Source organism: Ochlerotatus camptorhynchus, unplaced genomic scaffold (genome assembly GCF_037179485.1).
Source record: "Ochlerotatus camptorhynchus isolate MF236.1 unplaced genomic scaffold, CSIRO-AGI_Acam_v1.1 ptg000058l, whole genome shotgun sequence".
Lineage (NCBI taxonomy): Eukaryota > Metazoa > Arthropoda > Insecta > Diptera > Culicidae > Ochlerotatus > Ochlerotatus camptorhynchus.
The window spans coordinates 192703-209996 of NW_027040548.1; the positions used below are offsets into that span (position 1 = coordinate 192703).

At 43.1% G+C, this 17294-nt stretch overlaps 1 protein-coding gene across 1 annotated transcript in view; it reads right to left on the reverse strand.

The window, feature by feature from the left end:
- The window catches only part of LOC135717500 (unconventional myosin-Ia-like), a 45239-nt gene extending 28594 nt beyond the window's left edge, over window positions 1-16645 (reverse strand). Inside the window, exons 1-16 of the mRNA XM_065239614.1 lie at window positions 16602-16645; window positions 14947-15253; window positions 14289-14876; window positions 14166-14229; window positions 14070-14083; window positions 13910-13994; window positions 13745-13839; window positions 4301-4448; window positions 3888-4231; window positions 3558-3811; window positions 3163-3495; window positions 2739-3105; window positions 2582-2668; window positions 2137-2517; window positions 1924-2076; window positions 1505-1564 (exon numbers count right to left, since the gene is read on the reverse strand). Coding sequence (XP_065095686.1) covers window positions 1505-1564; window positions 1924-2076; window positions 2137-2517; window positions 2582-2668; window positions 2739-3105; window positions 3163-3495; window positions 3558-3811; window positions 3888-4231; window positions 4301-4448; window positions 13745-13839; window positions 13910-13994; window positions 14070-14083; window positions 14166-14229; window positions 14289-14876; window positions 14947-15253; window positions 16602-16645 — 3324 coding nt within the window. The remainder of the gene's footprint in view (window positions 1-1504; window positions 1565-1923; window positions 2077-2136; window positions 2518-2581; window positions 2669-2738; window positions 3106-3162; window positions 3496-3557; window positions 3812-3887; window positions 4232-4300; window positions 4449-13744; window positions 13840-13909; window positions 13995-14069; window positions 14084-14165; window positions 14230-14288; window positions 14877-14946; window positions 15254-16601) is intronic.
- Window positions 16646-17294: the final 649 nt, after the last annotated feature.

Genomic DNA, 17294 nt, shown 5'->3' on the forward strand with positions numbered 1-17294 from the left:
TCGCTCTCATATCGCAACGTTGAACTCTGGATCAACAATAGAAAAGGGCCCGTCAGCATCCGTAAACAAACCGTTCCAAAGCCCCCCACTCACAAAGCGAAGGCCACCCACGCAAACCAACACCATCATCGGATAGGGGAAACTTCCACCTACACGAAGATGGTGTTGGCCTGCGTGAGCAGCCTCCGATCCGTGAGGAACGGGCCTTCGACGGTCTGCCCACAAACGTCGATGGGCCCCCTTCACTGTTGATCCAGAACTCACCCCCTTCCCTCACACTATTATGGTCGGAAAAGGGAACCCATATTTAGGAATCTATCGCGAACTGCGATGCAGAAGATATTAATAGCAAACTAATCTGGAACTGGTCTAAGACATATGACCCAGTGAGTATTGACACCTCACACTGTTGTGAATGAGCACGGACGCAAGATTTACTAGAGTATTAAATGCAAAACGCAAATTCAAAATAAAACTTGACAAGTCATCGTCAATCCCCTTATTCTTGGGCAGGGTCTGACGATGTGAATCTGATTTTGATCAGTGAACGGACCCCATATGGTACATTTTCTCACTATGAACATGTCATTTCCAGCCTATCTGAACTATTTAATAAATGGAAACCATAACATGGGTTACGCTTCCCCTAAGCGGGCCCACCGCATCCTATCTCTGTCTTATCTCAAATGCCAATGGTTTGAATGTATCAATATATACATTGGAAATGACGTTCAATCAAATAAACCCATACCGCACTCACTTAACCAGGCTTCAGAATCGTCCAGTGGGCAGTGCGCTCTACACTCCAAGTTCCCTTTCTTTCAAATTCACCCCAAATTTGATATTTTACCCCTTTGAGTGTTGATTAATCACTCACAATGAAACATTGTGACAGAGCACGGACTTGAGGTTACTAGAGTATTAAATAATCTAGGTCCTATTTAGGATTATATCTGAAAAATCCAAATTTGGCCAACGCCCACCATTAGAGTGTTAGCTGTCTTCTTATATAAAAATAACAATCTGTTTACAATTGTCAGTTTTGTACTTTTGAAAGGTTGGCTGATGATTTTTTCGCACCCGCAAAAGTTTTCAACAATTTCACGTACCTATGTTAAAAGATGCTGTGTTCGAGAACAAACAATTTATACTACTGGTTTGTCCTCGAACACAGCATCTTTGAACACACGTGAAATTGTCGAAAACTTTTCTGGGCGCAAAAAAAAAACATCAGACGCGGAATTTGGTGAGATCTATCTGATTATAAATGATGATTATTCAGTCAGCCAAACGTATCCTGTGGCTTCATCTTCCCCACTAACAAGCCCTCGTTCAAACTCCTGTAACACTTATTGACCTCCATAAGGGATTTGCGATTGTTTATAAATGGGCACACCCAATGACGTTTCTAAACGACCAACAAAAAAGGTCATGTTAAAAGTTCAAGGTATCCACGGACTCTCGCTCAATAAAAAAAAAAAAACAACTATCGATCGAAATTTACCTGAAACAAGCACCCGGTGGGCGATTCCGACCGGTCCGACATATTCGAGCTGTAATTATCCTACGGGAAGGTGCTCAAACACACACACAAACACAGTCATAAAAGGAACGGCCAAAGCGAGGACGGTGGTGTTTTTTGTTCGTGACATCCAGGATGCGGTGACGCAATTTAAGCATGTACATTCCACGGTTGCACGGATGCATGGATGCGCGCGGGAGGATCGAACGGGTTTAAAGAAAGAAACAAGCACACCAAAGATACTACCATTAGAAAAACGGGATGGGGTGGTGCACTTGGTTTTTTTTTTTATATAGCTTTTGAACCGACTACATCATACTTGGTTCAACCAATTCCGCGCTAACGCTACCTTAAGAATTCTACCACTCGCTAAGACCGAGCAACCGGCCTCCAGTACTTACCGCTCGTATGTGAATCACAGCGATGTCATCAAAGTACGGACTGAGCGACATGCGGTAGATCTCCGACGCCGGTATCCGGTACTTGATTTGCATGGTTTTCTGATCCAACAGCAGCATCGAGTTGGTCGAAATCACCAACAGGATTGGGATGAACTGGAATCAGTGAATTAATGGAATCAATCCGCGCGAATTGCTTAGAGAGTGCAAACAAACCTTCCCGCTCGATCGGGCAATCTTGTTGATGATGTCGGCAAATACCACGTACTGATCGTTGTGCTCGCAGCTGACCCGTTTCCATTGGATGTTCTGCCGCAACCGGATGTAGTCCCCGTGGAAGGGATGGGCGACCGTACGGGGGTAGGAGATCTTCCGGTCCTTGAAGATAATACTGGCAGTGACCTTTTCGCGCATTCGGTTCCGAGCCGGCTGATCGAATGACTTTCGATACTTGTAGCACCGCCAGCGGTGGAAAATGTTCCGCAGCAGTTGAGACGTCTCGGCCAGGACCGACGGTGCCGTTGGCCAATCGTTGCAGATGGGGCTCATGTTGTCGTGCGGTAACCGCAGCAGCAGGGTGAGCAGGAATTCACGGGTCTAAAACAACGGTAGGATCAGATTGAAGCTACGAATATAGGACTCACATGTGTGCAACGCTCACTTTGATGAGGATGAAGAACCGACCGATCACCTGGACCGCCCAATGAGCTTGCTTTTTGAATTCAGTTACCCGCACCTTCTCTCGTTCCTGGAAAGATATCAAAACACAATTCAGTACAATTCATATCGTCATCCGTACAGGCATTATTGATACCCACCCTCCAACTTCTCCAGTAGGTCGATATGACCAGCTGACTGTGGCGGAGTGCGACGAAGTGTTTCCGCTTGGTATAGCAACGATAGGTCTTCTGAATCAGTACGGCAAGCTTGTTTAGCCGCACTTTCCGGAACTCGTCCAGCTCATATACGGTTCGGGGACTTCTGATGAACACCTTTTTGCGGCCGATGGTAAACTCGGCTCCGGGCAGGGGAACACTGCGGATAATCAGGGCCACCCCGTCGATGATCGTTCCGTTGAAGTGAGGCCACGTGTATTGGCAGAGAAGTTTGTAGCGCTGCACGAAACGCGAGTGCACCATATTGAAGTAGTGTCCATTGCGCCACAGGTTGATCAACGGCATTAAGCTACGGATCGATTGGGGTCAAATAGAGCTAGCAAAGTTTAGATAGTATAACACTTACCACATGTACCGAACTTGGCGCTGGACCAGCCCCAATTCCAGCATCTTCGGTTGCTTCAATTCGTTCGGTTTGATACAGAAGATATAGTGATTGTAGCGTTGTTCTAGTTGCTTCAACAGCGTCTGTAGCGAAGTTCGAAGATTTGTACTCAGACTGGTCGGTTTGCGGCCGGAATTGTGCCGTTTCGGATTACCCTCCGGGAAGAGGCTGGTCACGATCGGTAGCTCGCAGTTTTGGTATAGACAGGCGCTTATGTGCTTCGGTAGCAGGTCCAGATTCTTCTCGATGAAGCCATGGCTGGTATACAGCACTGGTCCCTCAAAGTGGCGAATTCTGAAAAGATCCGAATTTAACTCAGCATTCCTCGTTCAGGAAAATTTCAACGGGGCACTCACTGAAAACAGTTGGAAGGCAAACTGGGATCACGGGCTAGGAAGTTCGTGTGGCCGGAGCAACACTGGTGCAACCGAGTGAGCAAAATTCCATCGTTGATTATCTGCGGTTCGTCCAGCAGGTGCAGAATCCCGAAGCAGGGCTTGTCGATCAACTCGCAGATCGCTTGATTGTCGAAAAAGTCAATCTTAATCCAATCGATCCCCTCCGCCACGTACAGATCCTGCTGGTACTTGAGGACGTTCTTCACATAGTGCTGCAATTATTCACCAGAGCAAAGAAACCCATTCACACAACTAGACTAAGGTAGACCAAATAAATACTACACGGACCTGCTGCAACCGTTCGTTGCAGTAGTTGATGGCAAACTGTTCGAAGGAGTTCTTCTCCAGCACTTCGAACCCGTAGAAATCCAACAGACCGATGGTGCGCCCTCGAACCGCACTCAGCGAACCGTACTGCTTTAGCTTCAACAGTTCGTTAATCCTTGCGGCAACCAGCGTAAAAAGGCGCCCGTACAATGTCCGGCACAGGGCAAACTTGATCTTGGCAGCGTACGTGGCATCAATCTCCGATCCGTCAGTTTCGATCTGGTCCCAACTCTCACCGACCCGCGTCAAACAGTGGAACAGCAGGTGCCCGTCAAGTTGAAGCAGCTGGGCGATTTCGTCCAGTTCTGAAAGGTGCAAATTGGAAATCGGATTAAGCTGTTGCAATATTCCAGTCAGACTTCACACAGCCGTACCATACTCATTGGAGATCTCACAGCCCTCGCTTCCGTCGATGTTGGTCGTGGGGATGAACATAAGATTGCCCAGCTTCAGCACCACCGCCAGGATGGTGAAGATGGAGAAGATTTCGTCCTGATTGAAGCCGATCACCTCCAGCGAGCGCTGTGGAATAGAAGTGTAAGAACCTTATTGAGATTGACTTCCCGAAAGAAATCTGTGGAACGATTTCGAAGTACTTCAATTGCAAGCCCAAGGGACTTCAGTGGCAGTGACCTTTGATAAACTTTGAGCGCAGGTCAAGTGAGTTTTCCAGATGTTTTACTCGACGCGCTTTGGGGACAAGACCAGTGGAAAGGTGGCAGGTCCCAAGAATTCCAATTTATGCTGAACTAATCTTAATGCTCTAGATCGGTTTGGGGAACTGCAGGAACGTTTCAGGGGAACTTTGAGAGCTAGCGCGCGTACGGGGGTTGGAAAGACGGGTCCAGAAGACTTGGTGTGCAGATTTTGGAGGAGGATCTGATGTATTTTGAGACGATCTTCGAGAACAGGTCTAATGAGTATCGAGAATGCAAAGGGACATCATCAAGAACAAGTTAAGGTATTTTGTATTTTTGTTCCAAATTCCGGAAGGCTTCGGATGCAAGTCCAACGAATTTCTAAGACAAAGACAAGCAAGTCCAGGAGATTTCTAAGGCTGTAAACCATTTGCCGAGTTAAATTTAGGCTGAGTTTCACTGCCGCATGGTTTCCTGTGGAAAACCTAAAAAATCTGCAGGAAAATGAGGAAATTGACGAGAATTTTATTCAGTCTCGGAGTAGTACAAATAGACTGAGTGAATCCAATCTTTACTTTTCTCAAATTCGGGAATTTATCCCTGGACAATCCTGGAAAAACCTGGAAAAACATGAGACAAATTTTACTCATCGCTGAGTTCCTGCACATTTGACGATTATAAGTGAACTAAACTCAAATTTGGGTCGTTCTCATTCGCCGTGCAGAGGAATTTTCGAACATCTTAATTAATTTTCGAAATGTCAAATTTAAATGAAAATTTACCAAATGGAACACAGCCTTAGCTCGTGGTTGAAAGTGACATTTCAAAAGTTATTTCTTATGTTCGAAAATCGCTGTGTTACCGATCGATCGGTTTTCGAGCCGAACTCAGTCACGGTTGTCAAAATTTACCTTCTTAACTACTTTTTCGAACGGAGACGAACCAGCATTCGGCTGAAAGTCTCCTTAATAGAGATGACTAACTAACTAACTAACTTATTTTTCTTTCCTTTATTTAACGTCGCAATCTATCACCGACGGACATCGATTGCCACCCATTGACGGCAATCGAATGTGCAGGAAGGCAGCTTCCACACCTGCGTAGGATATCGCACCTAAAGAGCCTGAATTTATAAAGATACGACATCTTATCCATTTGACAGGTCTTCTGCTCGATCGGAATGACTTTTCTTATGACTTTGACAGATAATCGATTGTTCCAATTTTGACATGTCGTCTCTTTATAAATTCAGGCTCTTTAATCGCACACATTCATCAACACACGTGTGCCGGGATCAACGGTTTCACTTCCCTTCCAAAGGAAGACGTGACCAGAGATTTTTGTGAGTCAGAAAAATCCCACCGACCTCGGCTGGGATTGAACCCAGACCCATTGGGGTGAGAAAGCAGTAGCGCTTACCACTACACCACCGGCACCGGCCAATTTAACTTCTTGTATGCCAGAAATAACCATGCTCGGATAGCAGGGTTAATCCAACCGGTCAGCACTCGTGTTTAGTTCAGTTACCGTGGGAACGTAATTTGTGATTAGTCCCGGTCCCTTTCAAATTGTATCATTATTTATGTATGGTCGTTATATTTGAATGACGTTTCACATTCATCTAGTAATGGCCGATTTTCAATCAATTAATCGATTAATCGATTAACAAACCGAAAAGTACAAGGGACGAGTGCTCGGCGCCTAATACATAGGTGCCACAGTCGGAAGAAGTGTTAGTTTGTTTACTAAAATGAACCACACAGCAAAAAAAAATGTAATATCGATCAACGTAATTCAAGCTGATGTATGAAATAATGATGTAATAGCAAAAAGCAGATACAATATTACATCAATGGATGTAATTTTGTTCGCAAAATCGATGTACATCGTACAATGTGATATTACACAACCGATGGATTGACCAGGTTGCAGCAGTTTCGATGTAATATTCAACAACTTTTTTTGCTGTGCATGCCCATTTTGTTATGGCATGTTTGCTAAAAGAAATGCGCCTCGTGTTTATTAGCGAATTTCACATCAAAGATTGATTAATTGAGTAGGAAATCAGTTTGGCACGGCATTTGTGACCAGCATACACCTTCCGGTAGTATGAAACAGGTCAAAAACTGTTCAAATCCGCAGATAAAAATATTTGTTTTGAATTTCTGTATAGCAAAATAGTGAACTTTTCGTGAACATTAACGGCAAAGAACTCACCAACACTGGGAGATCGTGAGTTCCTGCCCACCTGTCATAAAACCGTCTTGGGACGAGTGTACCGATGGATTTGAGTTCACTCACTCGAGAAAAAGTGACACAAGCTGCGGGCAATGTTTACTAATCATGAACACTAAATGCTCATGAATAATGAATAATGAACATTTAGTGTTCATGATTAGTAAACATTGCCCGCAGCTTGTGTCACTTTTTCTCGAGTGAGTGAACTCAAATTCATCTGTGCACTCGTCCATTGACGAATTTCCATGTGAAATACCAAATGATTGTCATGTGACCACACATAAACAGAATCCACCTACACTGAACCAAAACATCCGCAATACTTCGAATGATTATTGCATTGCTCGAACCCTTTAACAATATGCATTCGAATTTCGGATGATATTCTTATGGTTGAATTCGTCGTCAGATGATGAACATCCATATGACTGTCATCCAAATACACGATGATTTTCGTTTGAAAACTAACTATAAAACATACGGCACTCAAACATTTAAGAATAGTGTGACATGCAAGTGCTTTTAATTAGATTTTTAATTTGATTATGTACAATTCCATACTGAATAGCCATAATAAGCCATTCCATCCTGGATACAAAAAAATTTCGTGGTGGAGAAAACCTCCTCCACCACGAATTAGCCAAACATTGATTTTCATCCTTTACCTTTGTTCGTAACAGCTCTGATAGCGATGCATATGCTTCCATCTCGTTTGTCAGCTCAGATCAGCAAATGACGTTCGATAGAATTATTTACATCATCGTTTTGAATCATTTGCGTTATGGGGCTGATCCAATACCATATGCATTTCCATTTAGTATGACAGTCATTCTACAGAGAGCATTACGCATTTCAACTGAACGCCCTATCCCTTCTCATAACAAGTTTCATCCAGTATTCGAGAGGAAAATCATTTGATTTCAAAACAACCGTCATCCGGTTGCAGCTATCATTCGAAAAAGCGATTTCGGTATTTTGTTTTGAATGGTCTGAGGTTTCATTCGATCAGAGGATGATGTTTGTGTACAGTGTAGAAGCACAAATGAAATTTATGAGTCAAATGAATTGTATGTGTGGTTATTGGCAAATCAAAGTTGGCACTCGTGGAGAATAGAAGAACTATGAGAGTGATGATGGTTTCAAAATTTTACACGGTGAGGTATACGAATGCAATCTTAAAATGCTTTTATTTTGCAAATGGAGCATTTTATTTAAATCTGGTTAATGCTACGCTAGTAGAAAACTTAAGGACTACTTAATAGACATATAATATAGAAAAAATAATTTCTTTTCAGATTTTTATGTGTAGACATAGATTTCAGCTTTTCTACAACTGTAGCAGCAACCAGATTTAAATAAAATGCTCCATTTCCAAAATAAAAGCATTTTAAGATTGCACTCGTATACCTCACAGTGGAAAATTTTGAAACCATCATCACTCTCATAGTTCTTCTATTCTCCACAAGTGCCAACTTTGATTTGCCAATAGGCGAATCCAATAGAGACTAAGCGATTGATTCAGCCTCTGGCGGTAAATAGAGGAACCCTCAAAATAGTGATGAGGGTGGAAATTTTTACCGTGAAGCATAGGAAGGGGAACATATTTTCACCTTTCCTGATTAATTTATCCACCGCAGGTGCTTGAAATCATCATCCACGTGGAATATTTTGTTTTCTGTTTCTGGTTTGCAGTGATCCGGCTGGTGCTTCCATATATTTTTGAAGCGAAAAATTAAGATTTATTAAATTATCGCAGCGGTTATGACCTTCCGGATTTTTAATGTGTGGTTTTTTCAGCTATAAACCAGTTTAGATCTGTAGATAATCGAAAAATAAGACCACTCCTGATAGAAATTTGCAAGTTGTGCATTAAAATGTACATTATTTTGAGTTTTGAACATCGTCATTATGGTGTAAACAAATGGGTTGGATGACATTTTCTCTCAAAATCGGCTAGCGCACTCTACATTGATGGTGCACGAAAAGAGCCTATTGACGAGTGCACGGATGGATTTGAGTTCACTCACTCGACAAAAAGTGACACAACAGCGGGGCCCTGTTTACTAAAAATGAACACATATATGTTCATTTTTAGTAAATAGGGCCCGCTGTTGTGTCACTTTTTGTCGAGTGAGTGAACTCAAATCCATCCGTGCACTCGTCAATTGCGGATTTCACACCTGATTAGACTCCTGCGCTAAAAATAAGTACACACCCTAATAAAAATTGTATGGTTAATTTGCTTAACGACGTGTTCTGGGTATCATCCAAACCATTTGTGGAATAGTTCAATGATTTGAGTTATCGTTCGTTTATGGTTATATTTTATTAGGGCAGTAATATCATAGAGGTAACTCTAAGACCACTGGGTCCCGAAGAAAATCATTATTATTTTTGGCTCACTCAGTACCAGAACAACGGTCCCAAGCAGTCCCAAGCTATTTCACTCACCCCTGCATGTTCTGCATGAATGCACACACCCCTGATGTTATCTGTCAAACTTTCATAGCGAATCAAAACAAACATAGTGTAGTAATAGAATTTCAACTAGAATAGGCTACGTTAATCGTTTGCTTGGGACCAATAGGCTACTAAAGTGGTGAGCCAATTTAAAATCGTTAGTTTCGTATTGATTGTTGGTAATATTTTCGCACTGGTCATAAAAGTTAAATATGGAGCTTCTTAATGCTTTTTAAAGCTTTAATTCAGCAGTGTAGCTTGCTAGTAATGTTCTAAAGCTGTTACTGCTTTCAAATAAGTCGATTTTTAAATTTTCTGGCCTGTGCGAAAATATTACTGTGCAATTATTTTTTGCACAGGAGTCTAATTTGGTGCAAAATGCGCAATACACATGGCTTCTATGTGTACACATATTAAGTATGTGTACGACACATAGACATCATCAAACGCCCAGCCCTCGGCGCCTAATACATAGGTGCCACAGTCGGAAGAAGTGTTAGTTTGTTTACTAAAATGAACCATGCCCATTTTGTTATGGTATGTTTGCTACAAAAAATGCGCCTCGTGTTTATTAGCGAATTTCACATCAAAGATTGATTAATTGAGTAGGTAATCAGTTTGGCACGGCATTTGTGACCAGCATACACCTTCCGGTAGTATGAAACAGGTAAAAACCTTTCAAATCCGCAGATAAAAATTTTTGTTTTGAATTTCTGTATAGCAAAATAGTGAACTTTTCGTGAACATTAACGGCAAAGAACTCACCAACACTGGGAGACCGTGAGTTCCTGCCCGAGGCGCATTTCTTATAGCAAACATGCCATAACAAAATGGGCATGGTTCATTTTAGTAAACAAACTAACACTTCTTCCGACTGTGGCACCCACCCCGGGAGCAACTTAACAGCTCCAGTGTAATGCTAATGTACCCCGAAAATTCTGGTACTCTGGTTCTGTCAAATCGAATAATGGTGGAGTAAATTTACAATTGGTCTTATTTTTTTATCAACTTTTTTTTTCCCGTTTTTAAGTTTTTTGTTTTTTTAACTTTTTATAAAAACATTGATATTTTTTCTAATAGTCTTCCAATCGACTCAGCATGACGGGATCGGAAAATGTCTGTCTGTTTATGTGTGTGAGAGAGCGCGTAAGACAATTTTCTTATATGTATTTCTCGGCAACCACTCTACCGAATTGAACGCAACAACAACCAAATGAAAGCTACCATGATTCTATAGAATGTTAATTAATAGACTTTCAATCGATTAACTGGTTCCGGATATATGGACGGAACAAGACCCTAAAATCCGGGAACTAAGTGATGTTTGTCGGCAACCACATAACCGAAATAAACGAAACCCTTTAATCGGGTTACTGCCCAGTGCCCACATAGGAAATAACCATAAAAAGTGCTTAAAAACCTGTGCAGGTTCCGAACTATGTGTCATATGGTTAAACCATTTGGGTTATGGTTCGTGTATGGAACATTTTTATTAGGGTGGTGCTTTCGGGGTAATTTTTAAAACGAATATCAGAATTTACAGAAATAAGAAGTGCCAGATCACACCACTGGTGGATTAATAAAGTAATACGTCTCACTCAAAATTTATTCTTGGTTTGCTTTCGACGTCCACATGAAGTGAAACAAAAACATGTTTTCTGATGTGAAAAAAGTTGTGCCACCAACGATGGCTGACCCCATTGTTTACGTACGGTGGAGACATCTACAATTTGCAAGTGGGTACGTGAAACTAAGGTTTTCTGTCTAGATGCTCGGGGGGTGGTGGCACCTATGTATTAGGCGCCGAGACCGCGACGAACGTCAGCGACAACGGTGAATTCGGTGTCGCCGATGAAGTCAAAAATGCCAGCTGTAAATCACCTGAAGGATTCCAAGGCGGAATTCTTTACCCACGATATTCGCGGTGAGAAGCCCTGCAAGGTGGTCATCCGAGGTCTACCGAGCTACGACCCAAAGTTCATCTCGGATCAAATCAAGGACCACTACAAGCTGGTCCCAACTGTCATCTACCGGATTACGCAAAGGGACGAGAACACGAAAAAGTGCCCGGATTGCCTTTTCCTGGTACACTTCCAGAAATAAACAGTGACGATCAATGCGTTAAAGCGGCCATCCGCTCCATCAACTCCATCATTGTGGGATGGGAGCCATACCGTGGCGGCCGTCACCACCTCTGAGTGTGTCGTCGATGAGGCCTAAGCGATAAAATGTGGTGGCGATCATCATGGGTCCGACAAAAAGTGCCCCAAACGCGAGGATTTCAAGCGGATCCGAAAGCAGGCGTCCACAAGAAACCAACCAGGGCGGAAGAAGGAAAACACTCCGGCATTCAGGATGCCGGACTTCCCACCTCTTCGTGCTACGCAACACGGTCAAGCAAATCCATGGCTGCAATCCAGCCCCCGTCAAGGAACGTCTGGTGCCTCAGCTGGACAAAGCTCTCCATCCCCCCTGGGTTCTGGAGACAACCACCGGCACAAAACGCCATTCCCGATCTCTTCTCTGCGGATGAGCTGATGAAGATTTTCGTCGACATGACCAGTGCTCGTCGCCAGTGCCGCAACAAGCCCGAACAGATCCAAGTGCTCGGTAAGTTTATCATTCAGTATGGCGTCATTTCGAACACTTGACTTCCTCCGCAAACACAATATCGACGTGGGCCTCCTAACAGAGACCCATCTCAAATCCGGTGACAGCTTTTGGTTGCCTGATCACAACATTATTCGACTTGATCGCACCGACTCCAGGGGGGTGGTGTTGCGGTCATCATCAAGAAGGGGATCAAGTTTCACACTCTGCCCCACATCCGCACTTCTATCATCGAGGCCCTTAGTGTGGAGGTGGAATCGCCAACCGGAAACGTTCGATTCTTAGCCGTGTATTGTCCTCGCCAGTGTGTTGCCAGCAACGGATAAGGGAGGAAATTCAAGAACGAACTCACCGCTATCACTCGCACGAGCTCCCGATTCATTGTTGGGGGCGATCTGAATGCTCACTACGAAGCATGGCGCAACTACCAACGGAACCAGAACGGTAGTCTACTATTCGACCACTCGCAGCATGGGCTGTATACAGTGGACCATTCTGGAAGGTAGCCAAGGTCTTGAAGACTCAGGCTGCTCAATGTGTACAAAACTTGGATGCCTCCCCTTGTGTCGTCCCTCCGGCAGAAAATATTACAGTGGAGCAGATTTGCTCAGCGCTGAAAAACACCAAGAACATGAAGGCTCCCGGGTTTGACGGTGTATTCAACTTGGTATTGCAGAAGCTGAGCACGAAAGTGTACTCGCTTTTGAAAGCTATCTTCAACATATGCTTGGAACTGCACTACATTCCAAGTATCTGGAAGGTAGCAAAAATCATACCAATCCGCAAACCCATCACTACCTTCCAGCTATACTACCCATAATCGCATATCAGTCCCATCTTTGCTTGATTTCCTATCCATATGGGACTGATATGCGATTATGGGCAGTATAGACCAATCAGCCTCCATTCAGCGGTGAGAAAATTGTTCGAGAAATCAATTCTCAACCGTTTACTTAAGTTTGTCGAGGAACACAACATTCTCCTACCTGAACAGTTTGGGTTTAGGAAGGGGCATTCCACAAATCACCAGCTAGTTTGGGTGATAAATAACATTCGAAGTAACAAAGCTGTATCCAAGTCCACAGCCATGGCATTGTTAGACGTTGAAAATGCGTTTGACAATGTCTGGCACAACGGACTTGTGTACAAGGTTTGTAACTTCAACTTTCCACCACATCTTGTGAAAATCACCCGAAACTACCTCCAGCAAAGGTCGTTCAAGGTATCGTTGAATGGTTGTAATTCTCTAGGGTGAACAAACTGGCTGTCTACAAACAAATCATTGCGCCTGCGATCTTCTACGCAGCTCCGGTGTGGGGATCATGTGCACAAATTCACAGGAACAAAATACAGGTAGCGCAGAACAGGGTATTGAGGATGACCCTTGATCGTCCTTTCGATACCCGTATTCCGACCTCCATCAAGAGTCTAACATTCCGAAAGTAAATATTCAAATTAACGAAACTAGGAACAAATTTGTGCAGAAATGCATTACTTCCGAACATGCTTTGGTAAGCAGCTTGTACATAGTAGATTAGGTTGTAGTAGTTGTAGGATAGTTGTAGTTGTAAATAGTAGTTATAAGTAGTCTCCTTTTTCCAATTGGAACAAACCAACCCCACCAAGGTGGGAATTCTCTAAACAGGCCTGATAGGACTAGAAATTTAAATAATAATTAAAAATTCCAAATGAACTAAAGTTGAAAATATGCATCTGTGTCACTTGAAAATTCATGCATGTAAACAACACAAATTCAAGAAATAAAGATCATCTAATGCAAAAAAAAAAAAAAATAGTCAAAAGTTATATTCCCGGACTGGTCACGAATGTAGGTGGCTATCGTACAGGAAAAAAAAGGTCTTAAATAGGTACCTTGGTAAAAGTAAAATTAGTCCGGTCTTCCTCGTTGGTGATGCTGTATTTGAGCAGATCGTACCGATCGATATTGCGCTGTAGTTTGAGTGATTCTGAAAATATGAAATCGTTTGATTTTTTTTTATATTTTTGGAGTCAACAGATTTGACCCGAAAAACTTACTGAGCAAATGGATATCAGCACCACTGAGCAGCTGGTAGAAGATGTGAAAGTTTCTTTCGCCCGGACTCCGGTTCGTCACGCGTGTCTGCATGAATATAAATGATCAACAATTAGTCCAAAATTGATGTAAACCAAGTTTCATTAGTTAGAGTTTTTGTACCTTTTCCAGCATATCTTTCGGATTTGCATGGAACAGAATGATAAGCATCAATTAGCATTTCTTCTATCCACACTCTTCCAATGCTATTATACTTACATAACGTTAAGTGTCCTCCCGTCGGATCACCCTTGTAATCGAACTCGATATCGAAAAATTTTCCCTATAAACGAATCCACAATAAGTTTCCCGCTGGATCATACCACAACCCACAATACTCACAAACCGACTGGAGTTGCCGTTCTTGAGCGTGCTCGCATTGCCCATCGCCTCCAGGAACACCTCGGCATGCGCTACCCGTTCCCGCATCTTGGCCAATTCCAGATCGCGCAAGTACACCTCCTTGGTGATGGACTTCAGGATCTGCCGCCGATGAACCGATGGTGACATCATACTGCTAGCTATGCTATGATCGTACGTCAGCGCAATCGACGAGGACGACTTGTGGATGGACCGGGTGCTACTCTGGTGGCAGCATCGGCTCAAATTGCAACGCTTCTGCAGCGACGGAGAGTAGCCACACATGCGATGCAGATCCATGTGACTGCTACCGGCACTGCCACTGCTGGTGCAGTTGTGCTTCGGACAGGATACAGCAAATGCCGACTTGAGCGTCGACTTTGTCGGGAAATCGTTCGCTTCCGTTGACCGGCTGATGGATTGGTTCGAGTGCTTTAGACATTTGGGGGTGCTACCCATCACCCCGGCACCTCCGCCACCGCCAACGCCTCCCATCATGGCCGCCAGGTTCTCCGAACTCTTGTGGTGCGAAATCAAATCGAATTCCACCGTCTTCTCGTGGGAACATTTCTGCTGATGGGGACGATAGAAAATTTATTTCAACGTTCGTACGGCTAGCCATATTAAAATCTCAACTCACCCTGGTGGTGTTGTACTTCATGATGCTGTCCAGTCGGCCGGTGCCCCCGGAGGTGCTGCTTTCGAACGACGAACCCACGCGGGTGATGGTACAGTGCTTCGGTGTCGTTTGGCGCGAGTTGGGATTTGATCCGCGAAGCGAGAAGATCGGTGTTCTACTGCGGCGCATTTCCGACAGCTGCGTCAGGAAGTGGACAATCATGCGGGAGGATTCAGTTTTGCCGGCACCGCTTTCGCCCGACAGCACGATGCACTGATCCTCGTTGTAGTTGAGCAGAAACTGATGGGCCGAGTTGGCCAGGGCAAAGCTGGAAGTGGAAATGGGGGGAGAAACTTGGGTTAGAACACCGGAAACCTGCTTAGGGATGGTCCATTAATTATGTCACGCAAATTTGGCCCATTTTCAACCCCCCCTCCCCCCTTTGTTACATTTTTTGTATGAACCTTATTTTTGTTTGTATGGCTCGTCACAGTTTTCAAAACCCCCCTCCCCCTAAATGTGTGACATAATTAATGGACGACCCCTTATAGCTTAATCCTGTGGCCGAACAGCTTTAACGTATAGTCGCTTTATTCATAGTCTGGCGGATAGGATTTCGAGAACCAATTGAGCTGTCAAAGAGCGGAACCAATCGAGCAAATCACGACCAACAACAGAAAAGAGCACATCAGCCGTTTTCTCGTGATTCAAGGCTCGCCTACGTAAACTAACACTATCTTTGGGTTGGGGAAAGATTCCTCTATCCGATGATGCCGGTAATTTGCGTTCGATTGTCGAGGAAAGAATAATCGACGTTTTGTTTATACAAATTGATAGGACGCTTTTCAATTGTTGGTCTACAATATATTGAATTGGTTCCGCTTTTTGATAGATCGTAATTCTATCCGCCAGACTATGAATATAGCGACTATACTTTTACGAGGTAAGTCCAATTATGGATAATATTCTGATAGCTTCCCAAGTAAAAATTTAAAACCGTATTTATAAGGCATATTGCAAAAAGGGCTCTCATCAGGCTATTAATGGGCTTGGTGGACATTTGGGTACTTCACCCACGACTACTTAAGATAATGCCTTAAGTAACGAAACACGTCCAAGATGATTAGTACACTGATGCAAAATTTGAAATTTCCGCTCCACAGTGCTCAAACAGTTCCAAATTGGGCCCTGATTAGCCTCCCAAAATTTGAACTCATTTAGTGAGAAACTGACTTGGCACAAACCATTTGAAGTTTATATGGGAATAACTATGAAGAAACCATAATTTCGGTTCATATCTATCTCAAAATTCACCAGTTCACTCTACTTTAGAAAATGATAACTGAGCTTATTGAAATTTTTTCCAGCTACAACTTTGTTGAAGACCACTTTTCGATCAAATGTAAGGAACAACAATTATTAATGATTCAAGTCACTGATGTCTTATGATTATGCTCAATCAACTGTGCAGCAGGCAACATTGGTGTATATGGCGCGTAGAATAGAGGACAAAAATCATGGCTACTATGTCACACTGCAGAATACAGTGTTGCCCACAATACAGTTGCCTAATCTTACCATAAGATTATCAATCTCTTAAACAATTCAGGCATAACATTTGATAACGGCACAAAAGCATTTGTAAACAAACTTTCTAAGGCCCTTAGCACGCGAACCAAAGTACGCTCAGGCAAACCAATACCACTTTCGGAATGGTCATAGTTGCTCGTATCCGATGATGTTTTTGGTTTGCGTGGGCGTACTTTGTTTCGCGTGTAAAGGGCCTTAGAAAGTTTGTTCACAAATGCTTTTGTGCCGTTATCAAATGTTATGCCTGAATTAATAACTATTTAATTTGACGTTTGGCTGCAAAGTTGTAGCTGATAACAATTCCCATAATAATAGCAATAGAATTTTTTAACAGTACAATATGTAAAAAAGCTAGAAGACAATGAACAAAAAGTTTTGTTTTCCCATAGTAATTTCCATATAAACTTCAAATGGTTTGTGCCAAGTCAGTTTCTAACAAAATGAGCTTAAATTTTGGGAAGGTAATCAGGACCCGATTTGGAACCGATTGAGTACTGTGGAGCGAAAATTTCAAATTTTGCATCAGTCTAATGATTAGCCTATAGCCACAGACAAACAGACATAACACATTGAATATTTCTCACTGTAAAACATCGTCGCTAAAACATTACCGCCTCTTGTTGAGTACAGTGTGGTGGGCAGTACACTGAACAGATGGCGGTAGTGTGTAAACGTCAAACGCAAGGGAATTGACTATGCGCGCCACAGGTGGCAGTACTACCAGCTACCATACTTTTAAATATACCGTTAAATGGTTGTTCGACGAACAACTTGCGAGT